Source organism: Podarcis erhardii (genome assembly GCF_964252035.2).
Source record: "Podarcis erhardii genome assembly, chromosome: 12".
Classification (NCBI taxonomy): domain Eukaryota; kingdom Metazoa; phylum Chordata; class Lepidosauria; order Squamata; family Lacertidae; genus Podarcis; species Podarcis erhardii.
Window position 1 is genome coordinate 45,258,979 of NC_138513.1, and position 26,478 is coordinate 45,285,456.

At 39.2% G+C, this 26,478-nt stretch overlaps 1 protein-coding gene across 6 annotated transcripts; it reads right to left on the reverse strand.

The window, feature by feature from the left end:
- Positions 1 to 153: 153 nt before the first annotated feature.
- Positions 154 to 26,456, reverse strand: NT5C3A (5'-nucleotidase, cytosolic IIIA). Of its 6 annotated transcripts, none has more exons than XM_081834845.1 (10): positions 26,325 to 26,456; positions 12,577 to 12,683; positions 7,839 to 7,937; positions 6,827 to 6,896; positions 6,083 to 6,129; positions 5,166 to 5,251; positions 4,596 to 4,685; positions 3,712 to 3,874; positions 2,240 to 2,440; positions 154 to 536 (listed from the first exon to the last, which is right to left on the reverse strand). In XM_081834845.1, the coding sequence occupies exons 2-10, from the start codon at positions 12,676 to 12,678 to the stop codon at positions 435 to 437; spliced, it is 960 nt and encodes a 319-aa protein (XP_081690971.1). In that variant the 5' UTR covers positions 12,679 to 12,683; positions 26,325 to 26,456; the 3' UTR covers positions 154 to 434. The 6 variants fall into 6 exon arrangements, with proteins under 6 accessions (XP_081690971.1, XP_081690972.1, XP_081690974.1 ...); XM_081834846.1 differs by having other exon boundaries at positions 26,114 to 26,435; XM_081834848.1 differs by having other exon boundaries at positions 26,140 to 26,391.
- Between the last annotated feature and the right edge of the window lie 22 nt (positions 26,457 to 26,478).

Here is a 26,478-nt window from a genome sequence, read left to right on the forward strand (position 1 = left end):
GTGCTCTGGCACAAAGTATCTTTTTGAAGAATATACAAATATCAGCAATATTAAACCCCTTAAACTGAAAAAGTGCAAGTTATGAACTGTAATCAAGTCAATTACCTGCACATGTGCTTATTCACCATGCTTCTCATGTAAAACAGTCTCACATATTCTGAAAACATCCCTTTATTGTGCATGAATATAAACTGAAGGAACTCTTTTCCAGTTATCCATACAACCTATCCATTAGAATAAATAAGGGGTTCCATTAAAAGTGATGGGGGAGGGGGTGAGTGTCCAGAAGATCATGGATACAGTATATTACTTTACAAATAAAGTGACTCCCATACAAAACAGCATCAAGATTGATATTCTAAGATAGCACAGGCATGCTGATTTGTCCAACTGCCTTCACCAGGAGGAAAACAAGCAAATTCCAATGATGCTCTTTACAGAATCTTTTGTAAGATTGAGTTGGCCACATCTAAAGAGTCATCTTTCACCAACACAATATCATAGCAGTCCATATATTTCTCCAGCAATTCTTCAACCTAGGTTTTAGAATGCAAAGAAAAACCCAAATGTCAGAAAAAGTCAAACATCAAGAAACATTTTACAATTTGCCAAGTCAACACCATTTTAAAAGGAAAGTGGTGATATCTGTTTTTTTTTCCCCTTTTACTATGTAATGTAGGTGGTGTATTCAAAGATGTTTGCAACCAGATTTCAGAACTCTGGAAAGGCCTTTAAAGTACAAGGGATTCAACCCTCTTCCCATAATTTTGAGAAGCAAAATATAATAATTTGCTACCCTGAATACATACTGCACACAAAAGCTATTTAGCACATATGTAAGTCAGGTTGAAACATTGCTATATTTTGTAAAAACAAAAAACCTTACTTAAATACAATGCAATCTATGGCTTTTATATTACAACCGTACTAGTAGTCAATGAGGTATGAAATGTGGCTGCTGAACTTAGGCTAGGTTATGAGTTAATAAGGATCTCTAAGGAGTACATAAGTAAAAATAAGTATCAGGGTTGATCAATATATTTATATACAGTCAACGACCATTTCCGTTCCCGCCCCCCATGTGCATCAGTGGAGCACATATAACCACACCTTGCCCCTGTTCTGCCCTTTTAGCGATGTTTTGTGACATTTTCAGCCACTTCTGGGTTCAGTGCTGTGTGCAATCATGTGTCTTTTGGACACATGTTAATAAGTTGCCTGTACAAATAATTTTTTTTGTTCTTTATTATGGGTTAATAATGGACTGGTTCAAACAAATCATTCCATAAAACCTTTCTTTCAGCTGCTACACACTTAATTCCGTTGTCAGATTTGATATTCTCTATGATATTCTATAAGACAAACAATGTCCTTGAATACTACATAGGGAACGCTGTCACTAGGAAGGCCCACCCCAAACCAACATTGTCTGTGTCTTGGTGTCAGGCAAATACCTTCTTGTTTCTTGGGTATTTGAGAAGGACCAATGATTGGATGCTTGACTATGTTTTAAGTATGCTTATGTAATTTTATTATTTAGTTTTACTTTTGCTGTAAATTGCTTTAGGATCTTTTGTAGCAGGAAGCAGTACATTTAACAGTCCTAACCTATTCTCCGGGTTTCGAACGTTTTTCGGAACCTGAATGTTCGACGTGGCTTCCACTTGAGTGCAAGAAGCAACCAATCGGAAGCTGTGCCAGGTTGTTGAACGTTTCAGAAGTCAATAGGTGTTCTGGAACAGATTATGTTCTATATCCGAGATCTGACTGTATTAAGCTTCTGCCCTTGAACACATTCTGTGTTAGAAAATGGTATAAAGGTAAAGGGACCCCTGACCATTAGGTCCAGTTGCGGATGACTCTAGGGTTGCGGCGCTCATCTCGCTTTAGTGGCCAAGGGAGCCGGCATACAGCTTCCGGGCTATGTGGCCAGCATGACTAAGCCACTTCTGGCCAACCAGAGCAGTGCAGAGATATGCCGTTTACCTTCCCGCTGGAGCAGTGCCTATTTATCTACTTGCACTTTGATGTGCTTTTGAACTGCTAGGTGGGCAGGAGCAGGGACCGAGCAACGGGAGATCACCCCGTCACGGGGATTTGAACCGCCAACCTTCTGATTGGCAAGCCCTAGGCTCTGTGGTTTAACCCACAGCGCCACCCGCGTCCCACTAGAAAAAGGTATACCTGACCATAAAATCTAATATTATGGACATTATGCTTATCAAAGAGACAAACTTACCTTATCGTTGAGATACCCAATCTTAAGAATATGCTCAACATTTGCCACTCCATCTGCCATAGTTAAATCTCCTTGAGAATCTCCAAGCAATATGATGTTGCTGTTGTCCTTTAACTGTTTGAAATACTCTGTATTTTTCAAGGCACCATCATGTTTGTTGTAAACATGAATCAGTTCCCCTTTAAATCCTTTTAATACACCCTGTTAAACATGACATTAGTTAGTTCTAAGAATGGTCTTAGCAAATTAACAAGCGTCCCTTCTGCGTCTCTTTAGAATGTTTCCAAGAGGCTTTATTCTTTCAACCAACTTCAATTATATGATGCTTATCATAGTGAGAATACTGCTTTATTCAAAGGAAACTCATTCATTCACTCTATAATAATAATAATAATAATAATAATAATAATAATAATAATAATAATTTATTATTTATACCCCGCCCATCTGGCTGGGCCTCTCCAGCCACTCTGGGCGGCTTCCATAGAAACCAAAAATACAGTAAAATATCACACGTTAAAAACTTCCCTGAACTTCCCTTAAGATGTCTTCTGAATGTCAGGTAGTTGTTTATCGCTTTGACATCTGCTGGAAGGGCGTTCCACAGGGCGGGCGCCACTACCGAGAAGGCCCTCTGCCTGGTTCCCTGTAGCTTTGCTTCTCGCAATGAGGGAACCGCCCGAAGGCCCTTGGTGCTGGACCTCAGCGTCCGGGCAGAATGATGGGGGTGGAGACGCTCCTTCAGGTATACTGGACCGAGGCCGTTTAGGGCTTTAAAGGTCAGCACCAACACTTTGAATTGTGCTCGGAAACGTACCAGGAGCCAATGTAGGTCTTTCAAGACCGGTGTTATATGGTCTCGGCGGCCGCCCCCAGTCACCAGTCTAGCTGCCGCATTCTGGATTAGTTGTAGTTTCCGAGTCACCTTCAAAGGTAGCCCCACGTAGAGTGCATTGTAGTAGTCCAAGCGGGAGATAACCAGAGCATGCACCACTCTGGCGAGACAGTCCGCAGGCAGATAGGGTCTCAGCCTACGTACCAGATGGACCTGGTAAACAGCTGCCCTGGACACAGATTTGACCTGTGCACTCTCAGAAACCTTGTGTCCTCTCCCACTTTGAATCTAGTCTAATATTTAGTCTAATATCCAGAGCAGACACACTGAACTCAACAGACTTAAGTTACTTAATTGATTCTAACCAATCTACTCTGTACACCCAATACACTTTTAAAAAATACTTGAAAATTAATACTTTGACCCTGGCTCAGTGGTATATAGGCAGCCAATGGTGTTACACGGTTGGTCATGTGACCCCATCAGCAGTTTGGCTGATGCATTCTGGACCAGACCTAATGACTGGCTTTAATATAGGAAATGCCCATTTTAATGCTTGAGTCGGAAGCTACTTCCTTAGTCATACAGGATGTGTTGCAATGAATTAACAGTATGCATTTGATATGTTTATACCTACATTCTCATCAAAATCCATGAAGTTGGAAACTACTTTGACGTTGGGATGGTAGACACCGGCTTGATGAATCACTTCTTCTAAAATGTCTCCAATTCCAGCAGAAAATATGAATACGGGAATATTATGTTCATGGAGTTTATCAAAGAAATTCTCATACCCTTCTCTGTAAAAGCAGATTTGTTTTTTTAGAAAAGGAACTAAAGTGTGATACTATTACACTTTTTATTGCAAAAATAGAAATTTAACATATCCTCCCCCGAAAATATCTATGAAATAGGCAAGATGCTGGTGCATTTTTTTTTTCTTTAATGGAAAGTTTATTTATCTATGGTTTCAAAATCTAAAACATTTTATCGAAGATGATGTTTTGCATTAAAATCAATAAAAATATTAAGAAAAATGCTTTAACAAATATCTGTTCTCTTTTGAGCAACATGTGCTTCAGGTCATTCTGCTTTGCAAACGTAAAACAGTTTGCTTCTCAAAAAGCAAGGGTGTAGCAGGAATTCCTGCTGCACCTTATCTGTAAAAATGACAAGATAGGGAATTTTTAAAAAATTAACTAGCTTGTGCAACATCTACTTTCCTATTCCTCAGGCTAGAGGGCATGAAGATAAGTAAAGGTTGCATGTCAGATCCTTGTACTTCAACCTAATAGATGTATGGATAGAGAAGAGAGGAAACTCAAGCATTCTGCTTAAGTAGTGCAAGGAAGGGGAGACACTAGCCTGCTAATCCAATCTGTTTTTAAAAATTGGAGAGCACATATGCGCATGTAACAGCTTTCCATTTCTGTAATCCCCAATGAAGAAACCCCTTCCTAAAATCTAATATTATGCCACATTTACAAAACTAAAGAAATGGAGTACTAGGTTCTTACTTACTTCAGCATAACATCAGACTCCCTCACAATTTCAGCAAGTTTGTGCTTTTGTAATCCTTGTTCAATAAGCAAAGCATGTGATTTGTTGTACCTAAAATAAACACCAAAAACATGTTATTCGTGTTCAAGTAGGGTAAAAATTCACACACACTTACTGGAAAAGGAATGTTTCAAGTTAGGGTTGCTGACTTTTTTAGGCACTTTTGGAATTCTAAGAACCACAGGCACCACAGATATTTTGATAAAATAGCCAAACAAACAATGTGCCAGCCCAATCTTTAATGTAATAAAGTGAAATCTGTAGCATAATATCCTAAAGTCCTAGGTGTGAAGTATTTAATTTTTATTATTTAATTTCCATGCTTTTTTCTTCACATAAATGCCCACAAAGCAGGTTACAACATGACAGCAAAAAATGCAAATCAATATATCAATATATCAATATATCATTATAACAACAGTCATTTTAAATTTTGAGTGTAAAATATGGAAATGTGCTTCAGTAATCAAGTCAATCTAACAATTAAGATGTAAAAGTTTGCTATAATATTAACCATTACAGAAAACTTACCACTCAACCATGTAAGGATACTTCTCTTCAATTGTAAGACTTGGATCAATTTCAATAGCATAATACATTTCTTTCAACTGGTACAACTGAAAAAAAAGAAAAGTTCAAACATTCTGCATATGTTGTACTCCATGATGACAACTTTTGTGCTTTGATCAAATAATCTAAACAAATTTGCTACTTTAATCCTTGTATATTTCATGTTAACATGTGTATAAGAATAATTTCCTGGTTTTGGATGCCCTGCACAATGGAGGATTGCTGCTGCTGTTGCCGCCCTAGTGCTAAAGCTTTTCAGTAAAAAGATCAGGAAATATTCACCCTCCACATTAAAAATCTATTTCAGTTAAGGACTTTTGCTTTATGGCTCAAAAACCAATTAACAAAGCAACAATAAGAAATAAAAGTTGGCATATTGATTGGACCCAATGCCATCAAGGGCCAGTTTGGAATCCAGTGGATCTTGGGATTCTCATTGTGTTTTTCTGCCGAAAGTCTCAAACGAGAAAGAACTTGAGTCATCCCATCGGTGGTACTTCCACCCACCTGTACTTTTGGCAGGCAAAACAGAGTTCTGTGCCAGAGCGGTGATGCAGGATCACATCATGGGTGAAGACCAGTGGAACTGCTTTGGGATGAGTGGAAGAAAACCACCACTGCATCTTGTGCAACATACCAAGGGTTTGGAATTCACTGTGGCATAAACCGTTGTGTACTGAAGTCCACCATCAGATGCAGAAAATGTTATTTTCACTTGGGAGATAAGTGTAACACACTTTGAGAAAAGAGAAAAAAGTGGGGCCAACAGAGCACACTCGTGAAATAATTTGACATTAAGCTTGAGTGGAGTAATCCTTTACAAGTGTTGTACTGTAAGTGGCCACAACAAGGGGCAAATAAGTAATTTTTAGGATTACCTTTTTGCGACATTCCTCTGTTATAAGTTTGCAGTTGTCAATGATGTCTGAAAGATGTACAGAATGTTATTAGAACAGTGCAAGATTCTAGCTTGCCCTAAATCAGTGCAATATTTTTAACCTGTTAAAAAAAACCTAACAATGCTATTTGTTTTAGAAGTTATAAAGCAATTATTAAAATCAGGGTGTTAAAAAGAGCTACAGACATCAAAGCATCTCCTTTTGAAAATCATTAAGTCCAACTTATTTCATTAAAGGAGGATCTTCCACCCCATATTTGCGTAATATGCATACACAGAGTTTTCATGAATGAGGTGTAATAAATTGCAAGGGAAGAAAAACATTACTAAGGTTACTGCAGGGGAGAGAGAGCGGACTTCTTAGGCTCAAATACTTACTATCACCTTGTATTATAATTCTAATATCTACTTAAATATACAACAGACCATATTTAATGCTCCAGCTCCACTACTGCAATGAACTTCCCCACCTGTAATAGACTTACTCTTCCTTTGTTTTCCCTCTAGCCCCATGAGGGTCTTCAAAATTTATTTCAGAGGAATGGGGAGCCCTCTGGAGTAGATTTCAGAAGAGGAAATGGAAGCACCACACCCAGAGCATTGGATACAATCCATAAATTCTAGAGAGGGCTATTCAGAAATTTCAATGAGTTCAATGGAGCTTTCTACCGGGTGAGTAGATAGATGTTTGCAGCCTATCTCATAAACAATAAATAGTACTTACTATGACATGTTGGACATCTTTTGCCATTGTGGGAAAATCTACTCAGTGTCATATCAAAGTCTGTAATTATCTGTAAAAGGCAGATGAAACAAATTATAAATCACGAACACAAATGTTAAATGCCTAGAATTTAAGCGAGGGACAAAGTTTAAAAAATATACATTGAATGGCTCATAGTGTAAAAGTATGAGGAAAAGTGTGTGTGAACCTTGAGTTCCCGTGCTCCTCTGGAAAGGTTGCAAGAAGGAATTTGGAACTTTTTGCTGTCATGTTTGACTAACCACAGCTTAGCACAATATCAGCACCAGGACAAACTGAGGTTAGTTTTAACTATGGTTTACAAAAACAAGCAAACTTCAAATCATGAGTTGCAAAGGTGGATTGTTTTAGTAAACCATTTTTTAGATTAAACACAATTTAGGGTTCAGATGTAATACGAAGCTGCAGTTAGTCTAAACTAGAGGCAAAATATTTTATCCTCCTCATGGCCATGCAGAAGGCAGAGGGCCTTCTCAGTAGTGGTGCCTCCCAGCAGATGTCAAGGCAATAAGCAACTATCTTACTTTTAAAAGACATCTGAAAACAGCCCTGTTTAGGGAAGTTTTTAATGTTTAATGCTGTATTGTGTTTTTAATATTCGGTTGGGAGCTGCCCAGAATGGCTAGGGAAACCCAGTCAGATGGGCAGGGTATAAATCTACTATTACTATTATTAAAAGGGGTGGAGGGGGGAGCGTACAAGTCTAGGATCACCCCTATCATGCAAGCAAATGTAGCCAATATCAGTGCATCAACATTATTAATCAAAAAGTCATTACTAAAAATGATGCAATTATACACCTGAGTTGTGATGAGCATTTTACTAAGAATATTTAAACAAATTCCACAACTATATGGATTTAGTAAGTGTGTGTGTATATATATATATAGAGAGAGAGAGAGAGAGAGATTTTGACTTTGTTAAACAATAGTTGAATGATGGTTAATTTCTACAAATGTGTTTTAGTCTTCACCTGAAGTTTCGCAGCTCCTCCTTTGATGAGACCACAGATAATTTCTTCCACCCTTTCTGGGTCCCTGATATGGACCGTTTTCTTCTGAAATTCTGGCATCTAGAAAGCGTGAACAAGAGGTAGATATTAATTTTATCAAATAGAGCATTTCACAAGTTCTGTGGATTTCAGGCTTATAGGATAAAATACAATACGCTTAGTCAACATTCATACAAATCTTTATCAAAACATCTTTACATTTATTCACAAAACTCTTTACTTTCGACTGTAATTATCAGCACTTTGCAACTGGTGAGGATATGAAGCACAAAGTCACTACTGCTGTTACCATGTTGTTAGATACAAACTGAATAAATGCGTTGTATAGTGGCAGGCCTCAAAGCTTTATCATAGTTTTCGAAGATGCTTCGAAAGCATAATTGCATGCACTGGCAAGAAAGAAGTTATATCAAGTTTCAACTCGGATCTATCATGAATATAAACACAAGTCCTCATATTCGCACCTACCCTAGGATTCTGATCCCCATAGGCCACACAGCATCCACAGTGATCTAGAGTCCCTGACAGACCAGGTAGCACATTTGGAAGAAGTCACAGAGTCAACATAGGTAGGGCAGACTGCAGACGGTAATGATTTGCATAACTCAAAGCCTAAAGCTTATAGGCAGGGCTCTTGTGCATAACATGGGAAAGACTAGAAGAAGCAAGTAGGCTTTGCAGATCTCCCCCAAAGCAGCAACTCACCTGGGGGATATCTTTTGATCAAACCACATTATTTTCAGTGGACAAAGCAACCAAACATTCTCTTGTCCTATCACCAATGTAATCAACATAGCTAGGGAAGAACTACTACCAAGAGATAAGAGCTGGAACAGTCTAATTACATCATGGCAACATCCTTTCAGGAAGGATGACAAGCTTCCTGTCTCTCAAAGAATGGAATCCATTTGCTTAATGACTCAGTTTTAAATATGTATATACTTATGACAGTATGTGTGTTGCTGACATAGCTATGAAGGTATCTTGGTTGAGGCATGCTATTCTTGCTAAGCTACATACAGAAGTAAAATCCGACACAAAAGCTACTGGGCACAAAACTTTGCCCCTCTATAGTTGACGTTGGGTGCCTTCACTGCACTTTTTTGGTGTCTGCTGAAAACATTTTTGTTTAGCCAAGGCTAGCCAGACATGTGGAAGCAATCATGCATTTTAATCTGATTTTAGCTGTTTTCATTTTTTAATGTTCTAAATACTTGCTCTAACTGCTTTGGCTGATAATGTTATTGTTTTATTGCTTTGATGCTTTACTACAAGCAAGTGGTATATAAATCTTAAAGAGGACGGAATCTGTATTTGTTGAAAATCCTCTAGGAGGGTCACAAGTGAGTTGTGTTTTGCCTGTTTTGTCACAATAAGCTAAAATCTACTTATCTGGTTGATAAGCTATTGCTCAGTAACAGAGACAACAAGCCCTATTATTTTTTAACCTTAATAGCATATACCAGTGGGAACCCAAACTGGAATATGCATATATCAATATTTAATTGATCCTAATTTTAAAAAATGATGACACAGATACAGTGTTAACAGTGGGATGGTGCTTCATGTAAACATCATGCAAATTTACTTAGTTATTTTCTATTTTTTGTTTATTAAGGAAAAATAAAATTGTTTGCCAGAAAAATAATCCATAAAGACTAGTTTATTTATGAATATTGCATTATGAAAATCACCTAAGGAAGGTAGTACTGATATAAGAAGCTGCACAAATATGGTATAAAAAGCAAAATAACTGGAAGGCTTGGGAAGCTAAGGTAGAATTTACACACATATAAAAACATTGTGAAAATGCTTTTGTTAAAAACGTTTTGAAAAATATACTGAATTTGCCATTAGCTCACCATCGCCATCTAGTGTCACATTTGTATAATGTACTTTACAACACACTTAAAATGTTTTATTTGCAGCTGTATAGCTGAGTTGTAAGTACAAAGGAGAAATAACACTAAGTCCCAATGCAAGCTTTAGGATCGAAAGTACTTGATCTTTCGGTTGGGGAAATTAGTTTTAAAAGAAAATGCAAGCTTTAGGATCGAAAGTACTTGATCTTTCGGTTGGGGAAATTAGTTTTAAAAGAAAATGCAGAAGATGGACCTTATGGTTTTAACCTACAATTTTAATGAACTAAGCTTCTGCCCTATTTCATTGCTTTCACTACATTTTTCTATATTTCTGACAATATAGAGCATACTTAGGTGAACAAACTCTGAGGAAAATTACTAAGTAATTTATTATGCACTCATATATACTTATTGTCCGCTGAAAGTAGAAAAGTTCTTTATACTCAATCAATCCCCAGACATGTCAACTTTGAAGAAGTCTAAGCAAATTTAGGGTTCCTTTCAGTGCGACATTAAGCCAATATGGTCTGCCACAAAGCTCTAACATAAGATTTAGTAGTACCACAAGAATGCTGTCATAAACAAAGCTCTACTTTGTTAATAATTACTTGAGGTACTTGCAGCCCTCTGGTTAACTACAGTTATACAGGACACATGGAACCGCTAGTTAAAGATTGCAGATAGTAGGGCCCAGAAAGGCTAGTAAGAATAAGGTTATCTGGACAGTAAGTTGCTTGTGTCTTCATATCACTGATCACTGTGCATCCCAATATTAAAGAATTCTATTTTCCTAAAACTGCCCTTAACTGATTAAAAAAGCAATCCTATGCTCATCCCAAGTAAGTGTGTATTAGAACAGCACAGTTTGTTTTGCTAAGAACAGATAATACATTCTGAATTATGTGATATAATGTTTAAGATAAACTTCTCATTCAGAAATATTTCAGATACTTAGCTCAGATATCTCTTTCAACAAAGCAAACATTCATACCTGGCTGCTGATAGGAGAACCTGCTATCTGATGGAACGGATTTGTCCATCTGTTCCAAGAGTGACAGTGGAGCCATGCTAATTACATGGTGCTAAAATTGTATACCCATAAAATACTATGCATGTTGAAGAACAGTAGTTGCAAATATAATATTAAGTACAATTATCAAAGTTTAAAATATTGTCAGCTACAGTTATTCATTACACTGTTTTGGAAACACCTTGAAACAAGACTCCTAAGAACGGCAAACAACAGAACAGTGTATTTATAAACAGATTGCCATCTAAGCCTACTCTACTGGTATATAAAGTTCCCACAGCATTGCCAAGTCTGTTTATCAGTGTTTATTTAAAGTAAAGAGCTACTTTACAACCTTCTGAAAAAACAAGCTAATTTAATTTCTATTCTACATTAACTATTTCAGTTTTGGTAGAACTTCTTATCAGGAAGAGCTTTATTGCCTTTTTCCTTCTAAAAGATACGAATTAAAACATTCTACATACAAACTACATACAGCTTAGGAAATGTGGCAAGGATTAATTATGAAAAGTGTCAATCAGTTGCATTTATGGCGTGAGGCATGGTTAATATAAATATGGCAACAAATTAAGATCTATGCAGTTTCAAAAATTTGTGCTGTAATTTTGGAGTTCTGTGCTACCTTTGTGTTGCGAAGAATGGGACTGGATTGTGTCCCCTGCTATATAGGCTGCTGGGAGCTTTTCTCACTACCTTTAGTGGTACATAATTGGAGGAGGGGAGTCCCCTATAAGCAATGAGTTCCTTAGGGCAGAACTGCTGCAGGCCCTCTGTAGTGTAGGGGACAGTGGACCTCAGCAACCAAAGTGAGAGTTTTGCAGCTAAAGGCAGCAAGACATTCTCCCCTTGCTTATAATAGAAAGTGTGATAGAGCTGGATAGGTTTTGATCACTCATCTGCCACATGATGCCCTGGCTAGGAATAGGATCAGGTTACAAGACAGTAACCTCAGAAAAAATTGGGATGGGTCTTAGTTTCAAATATAAATGTTTGGGATCAGACTAAGTTTTTTTAAAAAAGCTAGTATTCCAAGCTTTGAACAGCTTTGTAACCCAGACACTGTATTCTTCAACCCTGAGTATGCAGATGTTGTCAGACTCTACAACCCACATCAACCTGGACCACTGGCTAAAATACTTGCAGATTGTGGGAGTTATAGGGGTATATGTTATTATTTGTGTTGTCTACTTAAGAAAAATAACTTATTAAGGTAAGAAATTAAAGTTTTTTGCAGTGATGGTAATAGTCAGTTAAATAAGAACTATCAGGTTTAGTAGACAAAACTTTTAATGACAATTACTACAGCACATTAAAAGCACAGAGCTTTAGCTGTTTAAGAAGCATACCTGATAGTGTCATTTATCTCATTCTTGAACTAAAACATACACAAATATGTTATAAACTTCTGCTGCCTGCATGCTACTGATACACTAACAGACACACACATTTTGCTACTACTAAATTCTTTTCAACTGATGGCATGATGCAATGGATGGAAATGCACTTCACACCCAAGAATAACAAAGTGGTTGCATGCAAACTAAGCTTAATAAATCTAGAAGGTCTTGATGTATATAGATGAAGCAACACGTAAAAAATCATATCAGTAAAGGATGCTTGCTACAGTTAAGAGTCTTACTCAGAACATTTTTTGATGCTAGAAAACTCTCTAGACTTGAAGTCATTTTGAACTTTGGATCTGCAACACTTACAAAATGAAAAATAAGTGTTGAAGTCTGGACTGTGGTTACTTTTGGACAACAGAGTTGTCAGGAGTTTTCCTTTTTTTTTTTTAAAGGGGGAGTACCTGTGTGCTGAGTTTAGGGCACTCTTGCTTCTTCTGTTCTTGATGCTTTCCTACTGCAACAGCACAGGTGACAAGCAGACTCCAGAGATGCAGGGCTTGCATACAGGCTGCCAACGAAAACCAAGCAAACCGCTTAAGAAATGGTCTGCCACATTATTCAACGGTCAGTATTGTGTGTATAAACAAAGTATACACAGAGATTAATCTGGATAATTCCAGATTTATTCATATACATTCTGATCTATAAACAGATTTCAACAGTCTGGGTCAACCCACAAATCCATGCATTTGTTCTATTCATAGTTAAAAATGCTAACAGAGCAATCCTGAGCATGTTTACTGAGAAACAAGTTGCACTGTGTACAATGGAGATTACTTCAAGGTAAGCATGCAGAGGATTACAATCTAAAATGACAATTTTATGCATATATACCAGGGAGTAAGCCCTGCTAAACACACTTCTCAGTAAACATGGACAGGATTGAATTGCATGATGTTTAGAATTTGCAGCAAACTATCAAAATAAGATAAACCTGCACAAAGCTGGCAATACTGGCTCAAAAGCCAAAGTTCTGTTTACAACTCACCGGAGGAGCTTGCTGAGGCAGCTGCAGCAGCCAAAAGAAAATTCTTCCAGCTAAGTAAACACTAATATAGCAGCACAAGGTACAGCTGAGGGCGTTTCCAAAAGCAGCCTGACTAATCCCTGAGCAAAAAACCCGAGCCCTGTGACGTACGTTAGGAAGGCACGGCATAACAATCCAGCCTGCCAGATTTACAGATGATCAGATGAGAAAGCAACAACAGAACCCCAGAACCTCAACCATCAGGGAGTTCTGACTGATCAGCAGGCAAATTAGGACTGCTGTAACAAGAGCAAAGTGCTTATGTGGAAAGCAAATCCTATTTTATTATTTTGAAGAATTCGAGTGATGTATTATCAACATGCTGCTGAGACTTACTGGAGTAAACAATATTTCTGTCTTATGATGCCTAAGTCACCCAGAGCATTCACAGATGAGGTAAATTATGATACGTACTTCTAAATGTTTTAATTAGAGTCATGAGGCAGAAGTCAATAAGGTTGATTGGTTTGAATAAGGAAGACAGAAGAAGGCCTACCAGTAATTGGCTTTCGACAGATACAAAACAAATGGGAACATTTCTAGGGTTAGGGCAATGTTCTCCAGATGTTGGGTCTCCAGATGTTGTTGGATTACAACTGCTCTCATACCCACACAATTTAGACAGTGGTCAGAGATGACATGAGTTGTGGTCCAACATTGCTTGGGGACCCAGGGTTGAAAACCATTGGCATTAGAGGGCCACCTCCTCATTGTAAATATTTTATATTATAAAAAATAAAAAGGTAGTCTTGAGTTTTGACAGCAGCAGTGTAAAGTTCCTGTATTATGTCAAATATTTCCTACATGGCCTGGGATCCTGACTGTGCCCTCCACCTACTAAAACTAAATAGGAATTAGTTTATTTTTAATTGTGTGGTCAGCAGCATAAAATATGTAAAAACTGTTCCTCATGATGTGAAGTTTGAATAGGGGTGTTAATTATGCCTTTTTCATAAAAGCAGCAGAGGTACACCTCTGTAATCAAATATGTTATAATGGTAAATTGAGAAGCACCATGTCAACCTATTGTTCTGTATTCATCATCACTATATCCTGTGATTTTTCTACTGTTTTTAAAGGCAATATTGAATATGTACAACTTGTTAACTGAATTAAAGATGACCAAATTATTTTAATTGTTATCTAATTTAAATAGAATATTTATTCTCAAATACAGTTAAATTATTTTTGTATGGGGATTTGCCCATATACTATTATTAGTATTTCTGCCACAATGAAGGAGAAAAATTTCTCCAAAGTGTGGAATCAATTTTTTTATCAAGAACAAAATACATTCTACAAAGCCAGTGTCTTTTTCAATATTAAAGTCTACAGCTGTTCAATTGTCTGCTCCAAGAATAGTGAGAGGCAGAGACATAAGGATCAAATCAGGGATGTCCCTGACAGGAATACTTGAGAAGTATACTGGTTTTATAATTTATCTGTAGGAATGCTTTAGCTGAAAGATGGCACAGAGGTTCTTCTGAAAAGAATGCAGCTTGCTCATGGCAAGGTTTTAACAGACATCCATATATAGCCTGTAAGATGTCTAACATTGTGTATATATTAGCTTCCTTAAAGTAACACTTATTAAAGTTTTTCAAGAGTGTCAAATTTAGGCTGTGTCAGCTGCGAGGAATGATAAAACCACATGACACAAAGCTGAACAGGAACCAAAGAATTTCACAGTATAATGGAGTTTACAATTCTATCAGCACAACATACTAATACTGTGATGGGGAAAAAAATTCCTTAATGCCACACACTGAATAGGGAAAAGTGAATACTTAAGAAACTGAGGTCAGGGTAGATTGAGGGTAAAGGTTAAAATGCTTAAGAAGTTACTGTTTCTTGGCCAATATGGCCAGTAAGAGATAATACTAGGAGTTTCCATTTGAATATTTTCCACAGCAAAGGAAAGTTACTGGAAAAACCTACAGCAACGCATCACACCCCTTATTTGAAAGTCTGTTGTTGTTATTTTGAAGTAATTTTTACTAAAGCTGACCACTATTAAAACTGCTTTAAAATAGGTTGTGAGACTTTAGCAAAGACTCTGCCTCTACTATATATCAAATAATTTCAGAACCATACAGATCCACAAATCTGCAGAATAATATTATGATGCAATATATATGGAAAGCTAAATCAAAATTTTTTGTCAAGGCTTCAACCAGAAACCTCATGGTGACCTATCTGGCACTGTGTGCACTCAGGCTGAAAACCCCTCTTTAAGCACAGCAAATGAACCTTGGTGTGCAAGCATCAGCACCTGAAGGGGCAAGCAATATAATGCCACTTAGTTGACCAGATCTGGTGTAGTATTAAGAGTTTGGCTTTCTGCCTTGCCTAGGCATCTTCAGTCTCTTCTACCCTGTTGCACTTCAGGCTTCATCAGAGCACCTCTCTCACTGAATTATTTGTAACCTTGTGGGCCCACCTAGGCAATCCTCTTTGGCTCGAAACAAGAAGTCAAGATAGGCATATTTCTCCAACCACCTTGTCTATATCCTAAGCCTGCAACAATGGAAACAGATCCTATAAAACTGGACCAGATGGTGCTTTGGTCACTTCTACAACTGCATCAAGGACAGTGTCTAAGTCAGAGTAAATATGAGCAATTTTATGCTCAAAGTGCCTAGCAAACGTTTTGCAGCAGGCCTGCAGATGTTCCAGCATATCCTCCCCAGGAACTAGACGCAATAGCTCCGTCAGCACTAAAAAAACCCCCTTCTTTTGGACAGCTGCTCAAGGATTAAAAGGCCGGGAAGATTGTTTTGCTGCCTGATAACATGCTCTTCCATGTCTCCAGTAGTAGTTGCTATGAGACTTTTATCAGCTGTGTTGTAGCTACCATTCTGTTTGTTTTATTGTCCACAGTCCTCTATTAAACCACGACGTTAGCTAGGTAGGGGAGGGTGCTTGAGAGAGATGATGTCAACAGCCTTTTCCATCTCACCATACCATTGTGAGACCAGCAGCCATGTCAAAAGGAAAACCCCAAAACATCCAGGAATCCATCATATTCCATAAATATCTGGTGGCAGACCAACTTAATGGTCCATCACCTCTGCAGAGGGGGTGTCAATCCAAATTTCTGAGAAATTGGTCTAGTTGTAATGACAGGTTTATAGAACCCCTACCATTTCAGACATCAAACCTGCTACTCAGTCAAAAATCCTAGGTCAAGAGTGTGTCCGACAATATGTGTTGGGCAGGAAACATTGAAAGAGCTCTATGATTGTCACAGCAGCCATGAAGTTCCAAGCAGATCACCCTAAGGTGGCCCAGGTGTAAGTACTGTTCCAGTGAAATTACCTGGGGGTTTCCAACACAATGTCTGAGATCAGCTCATCCTATCCAGGAAAGGAAACTGGTGGGCAGTGGGGTCACTAGAACACAAACAGAATTCTTATATGTCTCTCTGGCCCTACAGCAAATACAAACACTCAAACCCAGCTCACATACAAACTGGTCCCTAGTGAAGGAGGTGTCAGTAACAACCCTTCCCTGGCCCTCTAGTCCATATTGGTACTGACAAAGCTGAAATACATCAACAGCTCTCACTTTATCATAGATATATATTTTTATTGTGATTTGAAATGACATTCAAAATCAGCACCACATGACCAGAGTACAAATCAACAACACAACCCTAAATCCTCCGGCTTGGCGGAGGACCTGAAGAGGAGACTCATCACTTTTGCTTGACTGGCTTGTCCAATGCACACACAGTCAGCACTTGTTGGGGTTAAACCTAAAGCATTCTGTGTAAAACTGACTTATGTAGTAACGAAGGAGAAAATTCTCCTTTTCTTTTTTTGTCTAAATCAATTTTTTTAACTAGCATAAGTGTGTGAACTTTAGCTAACACCTTTTCAGTAGAGAAACAATGTTTGGAATCAGTATCTTGGTACACTGAGTGAATGTAAGGACAGAACTTATAGATAATAACCATGACAACCAATACTCTGGTACACTAGAGGCAAGAAAGACATCAGCTATGTGGAATGATCTCACTTTATCATGTTATTGAATAAAGAATGAAATTAACAAGGTAGAACAGCTAATGGATAAGATAATTAATCAAAAGAAGGACACTGAAGAATAACTGTATTTAACCATGGATATTCAGAGGAACTCAAAACTCCTGATTTGCTTAGATTTGATGAAGTGGGTTGTAACAGCTATAAAATGTTTTATTTTAACTATATGATCTCTCCCCTTAGTATTCCATGCAGGCTTTCATAGAAAGGCCCTTCTACCTGGCCAGCAAAAGGAAGTCAAGAAACTGGTGGCATGTAACAAAGGGGAAAAACTCTTTTTCGTGTTTGTTGCTGTCCTGCTGCTGCCATTGCTTCTTACCTCCTCTTGTAGGCATTTCTACAGCTACCCTCCTGCCAACTTAGCAGTTTGAAAGCACGCCAGTGCAAGTAGATAAATAGGTACCACTGTGGCGGGAAGGTAATGGCATTTCCATGCACTTTGGTTTCTGTCACAGTGTTCTGTTGTGCAAGAAGTGCTTTAGTCATGCTGGCCACATGGCCCACATGGCTTTTGTCTGTGGACAAAAGCCGGCTCCCTCGGCGTAAAAGTGAGATGAGCGCTGCAACCCCATAGTCGTCTTTGACTGGACTTAACCATCCTGGGGTCCTTTATCTCACCTTTACCTTTTACACCTACCCACCTGCTCTTATACAATGCCTGCAACAACAAGACCAAGGATGTGTGTGCACAAGCATGCACACACATATTTTAAAATCTGCAAACCTAGACTGGAAATAAGCAGATAAAACATTGACCCCATCACAGTTCTGATGGCATTTTCCAATTTATCCTAGTTATTTTATTTGGAGAATTGGTAACAACTTGGAAAAGAAAATAAGCACACTCTCTACCTTGGACAGCAACCACAAGAACATGAAAAGTACAAATTATTACAGGAGTAAGGATACTTTGTAAGGATTAACTATGTTCTGACTATAAACAAAACTCGAAGGGTGATATACAACTATGTTATACGCAAAGTAAACATTGAACTCAATGGACTTTGCGAAAGGAATTGGCAAGATCAAGGCTAAAGTGCCTCAGCAAAAATCTAAATCTCAACACTTATAAAATATGTTCAGTATCAAACAAAATAGCAATTTATATTCAAATTCATGCATTGTTTTTGTAAAAATACTTAGAAATTTTCTTATAATTGAGCAGAATACAAATTTTGTTAAATAAATATAAACAAATAAATTTATATTTAACAACCCTATGCTTAATTGCTCATTTTTTCAATATGTGTGCACTGAGTTAGACTACCGCTTGATATCAACCCAAAACAACCCTAGATCAAAACAAACAAAATCCAGTTATATGCCTAGAATATATTATTCCAAGAATAACTGAAGTGAAATGTTTGGACAGTATTATCGTGTGTAAGTAAACACACACACACACACAATTTGCTTATCCCATCTAGTTTTCATATTATATATATATTTTTGCAAAATTTCTTTGGGATAACACTGAACTGCTATGAATCAAGAAAAATGAACATAAAAGCTATATTTCTTATAAAGAAATCAATTCTGTGTAACAGCTTCAGGGCAAATTAAACACAAAAAACATTTCAAAACAAAGTTAAACATAACTAGTGAGTTTTTCATGCCCATAGCTCAACTAACACTGCAAATAAGTGTACAGCTGCAGAAGTCAGCAAACATGGGAATAAGTGCTGGGATACTAGGATCTACATTCATCCAACAAAATGACCTTTCTCACTTGTGACTCAAATTGCAACTATTAGTCAGCACATTTGTGATAACTATCAAGATGCTAGGAAGAATCAGTTTACAGAGAAACTAGGACAGGGCAAAGGGTGCCATTAGCCTCCTACAGCAATTTTATTCCAAGGCTTTCTAAAGCTGCACTCCTACATTTCTTACCAGAAATGAAGTTTCACTGAATTTAAGGGCCTTGCTTCTGGTCATACATATTTAGGACTGAGTTTACAAAACCTGTATTATTTCAAAACTAGCACAAAGTTAAAAATTTACTGGGTTAAATTCTATTTCTAAAAAAAACACACACCATAGGTCCAATTCTTCCTTTAATGGTGTTAAGTTAAATCCTGCACAAAGAACCATAAGCGGACCTTGTACTTATTTAAGAAAAGAACAAACAAATCTGCTATGTCCAGGCTTTCCTTTTCCTATGCTAATCGGAAAAACGTCCAACAGAACATTATTTGGGTTAAAACTCCAAAGAGCAGAAAGATTAAGCAAAGAAATAATGAATAGCCAGCTATATTAGGGTTGCCATATGCCCAGGTGTTCCTGGACATTTCCTCTTTTTTGGGGGGGGGGGCAACATGCCCATTTGGGCGGTTTTTTACATTTTATATGAAATGTCTGGGTTGGGGGAGTTATTTTTAATTGGTTTGATTGATTGATTGATTGATTGATTGGGGGGCATGTGCATGCTCGGTAGGGTGCTGTGCCCCGGAAGCAGAAGTGCTGCAGCGACTGCGAGGTCTGGAGCAAAGATCAGGTAGGAGCTGTGGTCCTGCCTCCACTGCCACCCTGCCACCAGCATCGCTGCCAGGCCTACATGCCTTTCCTCCCAGCTCGGGCTGGCCGTGGCATGCAGAGCTGTTCTGCACAGCGAAGCCGCTGCCAGCCCAAGCTGGGAAAGAGGCGTGCGGGCCTGGCAGCGGCGGTGCTGCTGCCTCCACCAGGAAGAACTTTCTGACAGTAAGAGCAGTTTTTAAGCATAGGTTCAATGGCCATCTGTCATAGATGCTTTCGTTGAGATTCCTGCATTGGGGTCCCTTTCAACTACCATTCTACGATTCTATGAAGGCTCCCTGTCACTGGCATACAGTATTGTGAACGTGGGCTATTATAAAGACTTCCTTCCTTGCAAATTCAGCCAACTCAGAATTCTGCTGCTCATCTTTTGCCAAGGAATGAATATAGGGAGTGCATGTGCTCAGTCAACTACACTGGTTGCTCATTTGCTTACAGGTAGACTCCAAGTACTGATCTATAAAGCTAGGTTCAGTATTCTTTAGGAAATATATTTCTTGTTTAAGCATGCATTGAGTCTGAAACTAGAAACCTAAGGAATTTAGCCTGTGCACTATCACTTAACTCTGGATAGGGAGGGAACTGCAGGGAAGCCTCCTTGCCCCAAGAGGCCAAAACAGGTCAGAAAACACTTCCTAAACCACATGAAAGCAAACAGACCAGCCATCTACATTTATCTGCAGTTTGTTAACTTATCTGGTTTTATGTTTAACAAATCAAAAAATATTCATTTCAACGGTGTTATGCTGATATTTTGTTAAATTGTTGAAATGCTGTAATTCTATTATTTAACTGTTTTCCTAAATTAGTATGGATTTCAGTGGGTTTATACATTTTGATATTATCCTCTGTTTGGTAACTTTAAGCCATAGTTTTCCACAGAAAGAAACAATTATTAATGTTCAGCTGAAACTGAATGAAATGGTTTTGCTGACTGTAGCCAGCCTTTGTGATCTCATCTGTACCTCCACTGCAGAAGGGCTGAGTTTAAATATTAATTATTATATTAATGCTACTGTTCATTGTTGTTTTATAGTTTTATTTGCTTCCTAACTTGTCATTAGTATAACAGATATAGGCCCTTTATAAATATTAATGAATGCAGTGCCCATATACTTGCATAAGTATATATAGTTTGAAACCAAAGCTATTGGCCTGATTTGATTCTTGCTTTTTCTCCATTTAAAATAAACAGAATTTGAGGCAATGGTGTTCAGTCCACAGAATAACAGAGCTGTGCTTGTTTATCACAACAGTCTGCAGTCACAATCTCTAGGCACAAAAGTCCTTCAGCACTAACAAAAATTATCCCATTCTGGCTTCATAATATGGCAGCATTTACTTCTTCCAAACCCTTGTTCAGCTTTTTAAACAATTATAATCCTAATCACACAAAACAATGGTTATGTCTGGATGTTATGCTAAACAAAGGTTTACTGCAGGAGTAGGAAACCTCTGGAATTGGGGCCAAATGACCGCAGGCCATACCCCTCCCTGACCCCACTTCACACCCTTCATGGGTGTTTTGCATAGCTGGAATGTATCCTTGACCTTCAATAATTCCTCTTGCTTACCAGAACGCAGGTGTGTGTGTGGAAAAACAACTGACTTGTGTGGCATGAATGCAGCGTACCATACAAAGCATCACATCATTACCTTACTCACATTTTGCCTATGGCCCCCACCCACACTGGCAAACTACCCTGGAAGGTTGTCCATGACAAAATGTGGTTCTCAGGCTGAAAAGTGTCTCCTACCCCTGGTTTAAGCATGTTGTCAATGAACCTACTTGAGGTGTGGGCTTATATGCTTCCCCTTCTCTCTCTTTTTTAAACTGTTTTTAAAATACAACTTTATTGAATAATACAATCAAATTTCCAGATATATCTGCAAAAACACAATTATTTACATATTTGCCAAACATACACTGTGAAATGGATAAAAGATAAGAAAAAACGAAAAAAGGAAAGAAAGAAAAAGGAAAATGCTGTTTTCCATAAACAGTAATTCCATACATACATTATAAAACAAAAATCTTAATTAAAATATCTTAAAAGACTTCCACCGCCTAAACCACACTTCTTTTGTTATTTATGCTTCCCCTTCTCGTTTCAGGGCTGCCATGAGGAATTCAAAAGCTTTACTTCTCTTTCTCATTAGTCACAATTTAGAGTTTCAGCCAAACTGTAAACTGTGGATTATGTTGAACGATGGTTAAAGTTGGCTCGTTTTAAACAAACAAAAGTTCACATAAATGAAGGTTTGTTGGTCCAGATTACATATGACAAATCATGGTTAAGTAAAAACTTCTGAAGTTCTCCTTCTGATTGTCTGAGAGGGACACATGAACCAAGACTCACCCTAGCTCTTTCACATTACACTAAACTATGTTTTAGTGTGCTGTTCAAACATGGAGAAAGGTTAAGAAACTTATATATGGCCTAATGAGGCATCAGAATTGACAAAACAAAGTTACAGATGTTGCTACACCATCAGGGGTCAGGGCACCCAGACTCGGTGTGCCAACAGACAGAAAACGAAAACAGCTACAAATCACAATTTGAATGTATGTTTGAAACATTCTGGTTTCCGCCATGGTGTTCTGTTGCTCCAGAAGTGGTTTAGTCATGCTGGCCACATGACCCAAAGCTGTCTGTGGACAAACGCCGGTTCCCTTTGCCTGAAAGCGAGATGAGCACCACAATCCCATAGTTGTCTTTAACTGGACTTAACCATCCAGGGGTCCCTTACCTTTACTGAAATCTTAAACTATAGTGTGGGATCAAAATCATGTTTAACACTAGCTAATCTTTGGCATGGTGTCTGAACTGAGTCACAGTTAGAAGTAAGGCCCACTAAAATAATCATGAATACTACTAAGTTGTATGTCTTCCTACTCTTATTCCTCATTTCATCAACCTGGAAATAGCAGTGTTACTACTTACTGACTTCCCGAAGAATTGTGAAGTTTAAGGAAACAGTGCACAATTGTGATTCCTTTAAGGAAAGTCGTATTTTTTTTCTAACATTATGACTTTGTTCCATGCCTATGCCAGCATATTCTTTGTGTTCCATCATGACATCACTGTTTCTATAGGAACTAGTCTACTAATATGGGAAAACAAACAAGCTTCAGAAGCACACACAGATAAGCCAATGTAATATATACATTATTGATTATTCCATTTCTGAACCACTATAGAAATTTGCCTCTTTAGAAACTAAGTAGTACATACACAATTCAAGCACAGAAGAAGGCTGAGGGTATTCCTATATTTACTACCAGAGTACAGTGGTACCTCGGGTTATGAACTTAATTTGTTCCTGGAGGTCCATTCTTAACCCGAAACTGTTCTTAACCTGAGGTGCGCTTTCGCTAATGGGGCCTCCTGCTGCTGCCATGCTGCTGGCGTGCGATTTCCATTCTCATCCTGGGGCAAAGTTCGCAACCTGGAGCAACTACTTCCAGGTTAGTGGAGTTTGTAACCTGAAGCGTTTGTAACCTGAGGTACCACTGTATTATAATGCCTGCATAATAATGAAACCAAGCAGGCACAGAGCAAATAGAACAAATAAATAGGGAGACCCAATAAAAGCTATAATCTATACTGTGGATGCTTCAATGTCTGCAATTATATTTTCTTCTGTAGAATCAAACTGGTAACAGCATACTTATTTAACAACATCAAGGAATAGAATGCACAAATTATATTTTGGCTACAATTGTGGATTTTGTGATATTGTCAGAGATGGGCTGCGTTAGATCTTGTTAGAGGCTTGATACAGCTTAAACCTCATCTCCTTGGAGTCTCTCAGTGGTGGGTGGCTGCTTTTCATTTTTTGCAGGACAGCAGTAAGGGAGGGGGGAGAAGCAAAAGGAATAGCATAGATTTGGAAAGAAAAGCTATTTAGAAAATGAAGCATTGCCTCAGTGTAGGACATACAGCAACAACTGACAGGGAACACTTTCTGGGATGTAACGCAGAGGCGAGCCAAGAAAGAAATGGGTACTTAGGCAGGAAGAAAGGGAGCTCAACAATGAGAAGAATCTCAGTCCTCCTATATTAGGAGTCATGGACTCACCAAAACCCCTCTGAAAGTTTGGGAGCTTTGATGGCACTCATAAATTGGATGCTCACATCTGGGGGAGAGATTACAGAACAAGGAGGACCCTACAAATATAGAAATTTGGAGAATACAAAAAGGTCATGCATTAAAATTTGGCAGTGTGGTGCTGTTGCTGTTCAGGGTTCCAGGCTACCTGCCATGCTTTTTTCCAGGAAAACCTACTCTATTCCTGGTTTTCTGAGCCCCCCCCCCAAGTTGGCTAGTGGTTTGGACCTACATGCAGGCTCTGCTGCTCTCATACGGCTGTCCCCCCCCCATTTTTTCCTCTCCTGTTGCCCAGAGCTTGCTGATACCTCCCCCTGCAAGGATGATGCCATTTCGGCTACAAAGGTTTGACACGCAGTTACTTCTCATCACTGAAGTTTGGTTGCAACAACTTTCTTTCTTTCCTTCCTCATCACAAATCTTCAAAGAAATACCAGCTCCCATCAAGTGTGCAAATGTATGTCTTTCTGATTATTTTAGAGTATTAAAAAAAATCATGGGTCCCCCACCAGCCAGTCCTTTCAATGCAAATTTACAGGTGGAGCTTTCCACAGTCATTAACCTGAAGGACAGAATTAATTAACTGTGGATGAATTAAACCAGGGTGAAGGAAGAACATGTTTTGCCCTCAAATTCCATATGGGATACTTAGAAAGTCTTATGTGCAACCCAGGGCAATCCACATTAGGCGGAGACTGCAATTCATGAACATTCACCAAGGAGTACCTTTGAATTATTCATGCACAGCGCTGGGCTGCACCAACTTTGCTTAGAAGCGAGCCTTGCCAGCTTCAATAAACTTCATTCCCTAAGAAAGTGAGTACAAGATTATCACCAGATCCTATGCGCACACTTGCTCACAAGCAACTCCAACTCTGATCATGGAACTTACTTCCAAATAAATGCTGTAAAGGTTATATCCAGATACTTTTGAACCATTAGCATTCTATGGCTTTTTAAACGGGGGGGGGGGATATTGGTTTGTTTTGGTTTTACTACAGATTTTGAATTCTCATTTTGTATTTCTCTGTTGTGAACCACCCTGAAATCTTCGGGTGAAGGGCGGTATGCACATTTAATAAATAATGTTAATAATAATCATAAGGCCCAAGAAGCTCCACTAATTTCCGTTAAGAGTTTGGGTGTAATCCTTGACGCCTCCCTTTCCATGGAGGCGCAAGTTACAGCAACAGCCAAGGCGACATTTTCCCACCTTCGCCGCATCAAGCAGTTGGTCCCTTACCTTTCCTGCCCTGACTTGGCCACAGTGATCCATGCGACAGTCCTCTCCAGGCTTGACTACTGTAATTCGCTCTATGCGGGGCTGCCCTTGAAGCTGTCCCAGAAACTCCAGCGGGTGCAGAATGCTGCAGCAAGGCTCCTCACGGGGTCTCTGCCATGGGAGCATATTCACCCAGTGCTTTTCAAGCTGCTCTGGCTCCCGGTGGAGTACAGGGTCAGATTTAAGGTGCTGGTTTTGACCTTTAAAGCCCTTCACGGCCTAGGACCCTCGTACCTACGGGACCGCCTCTCCCGGTAGGCCCCACAGAGAGCCTCAAGGTCCATAAATAGCAACACCTTAGTGGTCCCGGGTCCTAAGGAAGGTAGATTAGCTTCAACCAGAGCCAGGGCCTTTTCAACACTGGCTCCGGCCTGGTGTAACACTCTGCCTCATGAGACCAGGGCCCTGCGGGATCTGATTTCTTTCCGCAGGGCCTGTAAGACAGAGTTGTTCTGCCTGGCCTTTGCCTTGGAGCCAATTTGATTCCCTCCCTCCCTCTCTTTTTTTCTTTCTTTTCCTTCTCCTCCTGCGGCTACATTTTAATATTTTAATGTTCCATTATTTTAATGTTGTATTTTATTTTTGTTTTTAAGTTGTAATCATTCATCTTGTTTTTATTATTGCTTGTAAGCCGCTCTGAGCCCGGCCTTGGCTGGGGAGGGCGGGGTATAAATAAAAAAATATTATTATTATTATTATTAATTTCCATGTGGCCAGCAGCTAACCGAATAAACTGACGCCTAAGCATGGTCAGTCCAGAAGCAAGTGTCCCCGAATTGAGTGGGACGGGAGACCAATTATTTGTTTATTTCAGAAAACTTATACACCGCTTGACTGCGAGAAGGGGGGAAAAAAACGAAATCCGAAAAGCAACCGCTCGAAGCGCTGCGGGGCTTTACTCCCGAGTAAACAGCGCCTCGGCAGCGCGCTCCTACCATCTCTATAATCTTGGTCTTCCTGCCCGTCTTCTTCTTGATGGTGAAGATGTACTGGGCCAGGACCACCCCGCCGACCAGGGCGCACACGCTGGCGCTGGCCACCGCTCCCATCCTGGCCACGGCGCTCTTGTCCATGGCGGCAGAAACCTCTCGCCCCGCTCCGGCCTCGCGGGGTGAGGGGGAAACCCAGAGGGAGAAGCAGCCTTACGTTCAGGTCGCGGAGGCGGGCAAGAGCCCCGCACTGCCTCACGCCGGTCTTCCTCTCAGCCGCTCGCCTGCCTCTCTCTCTCCCTCTCCGTCGGCGGCGAGAGCGGGCGAGCGCGCATGCGCCACCGCCAACCGCCGACTTGAGCGGCCGTTGG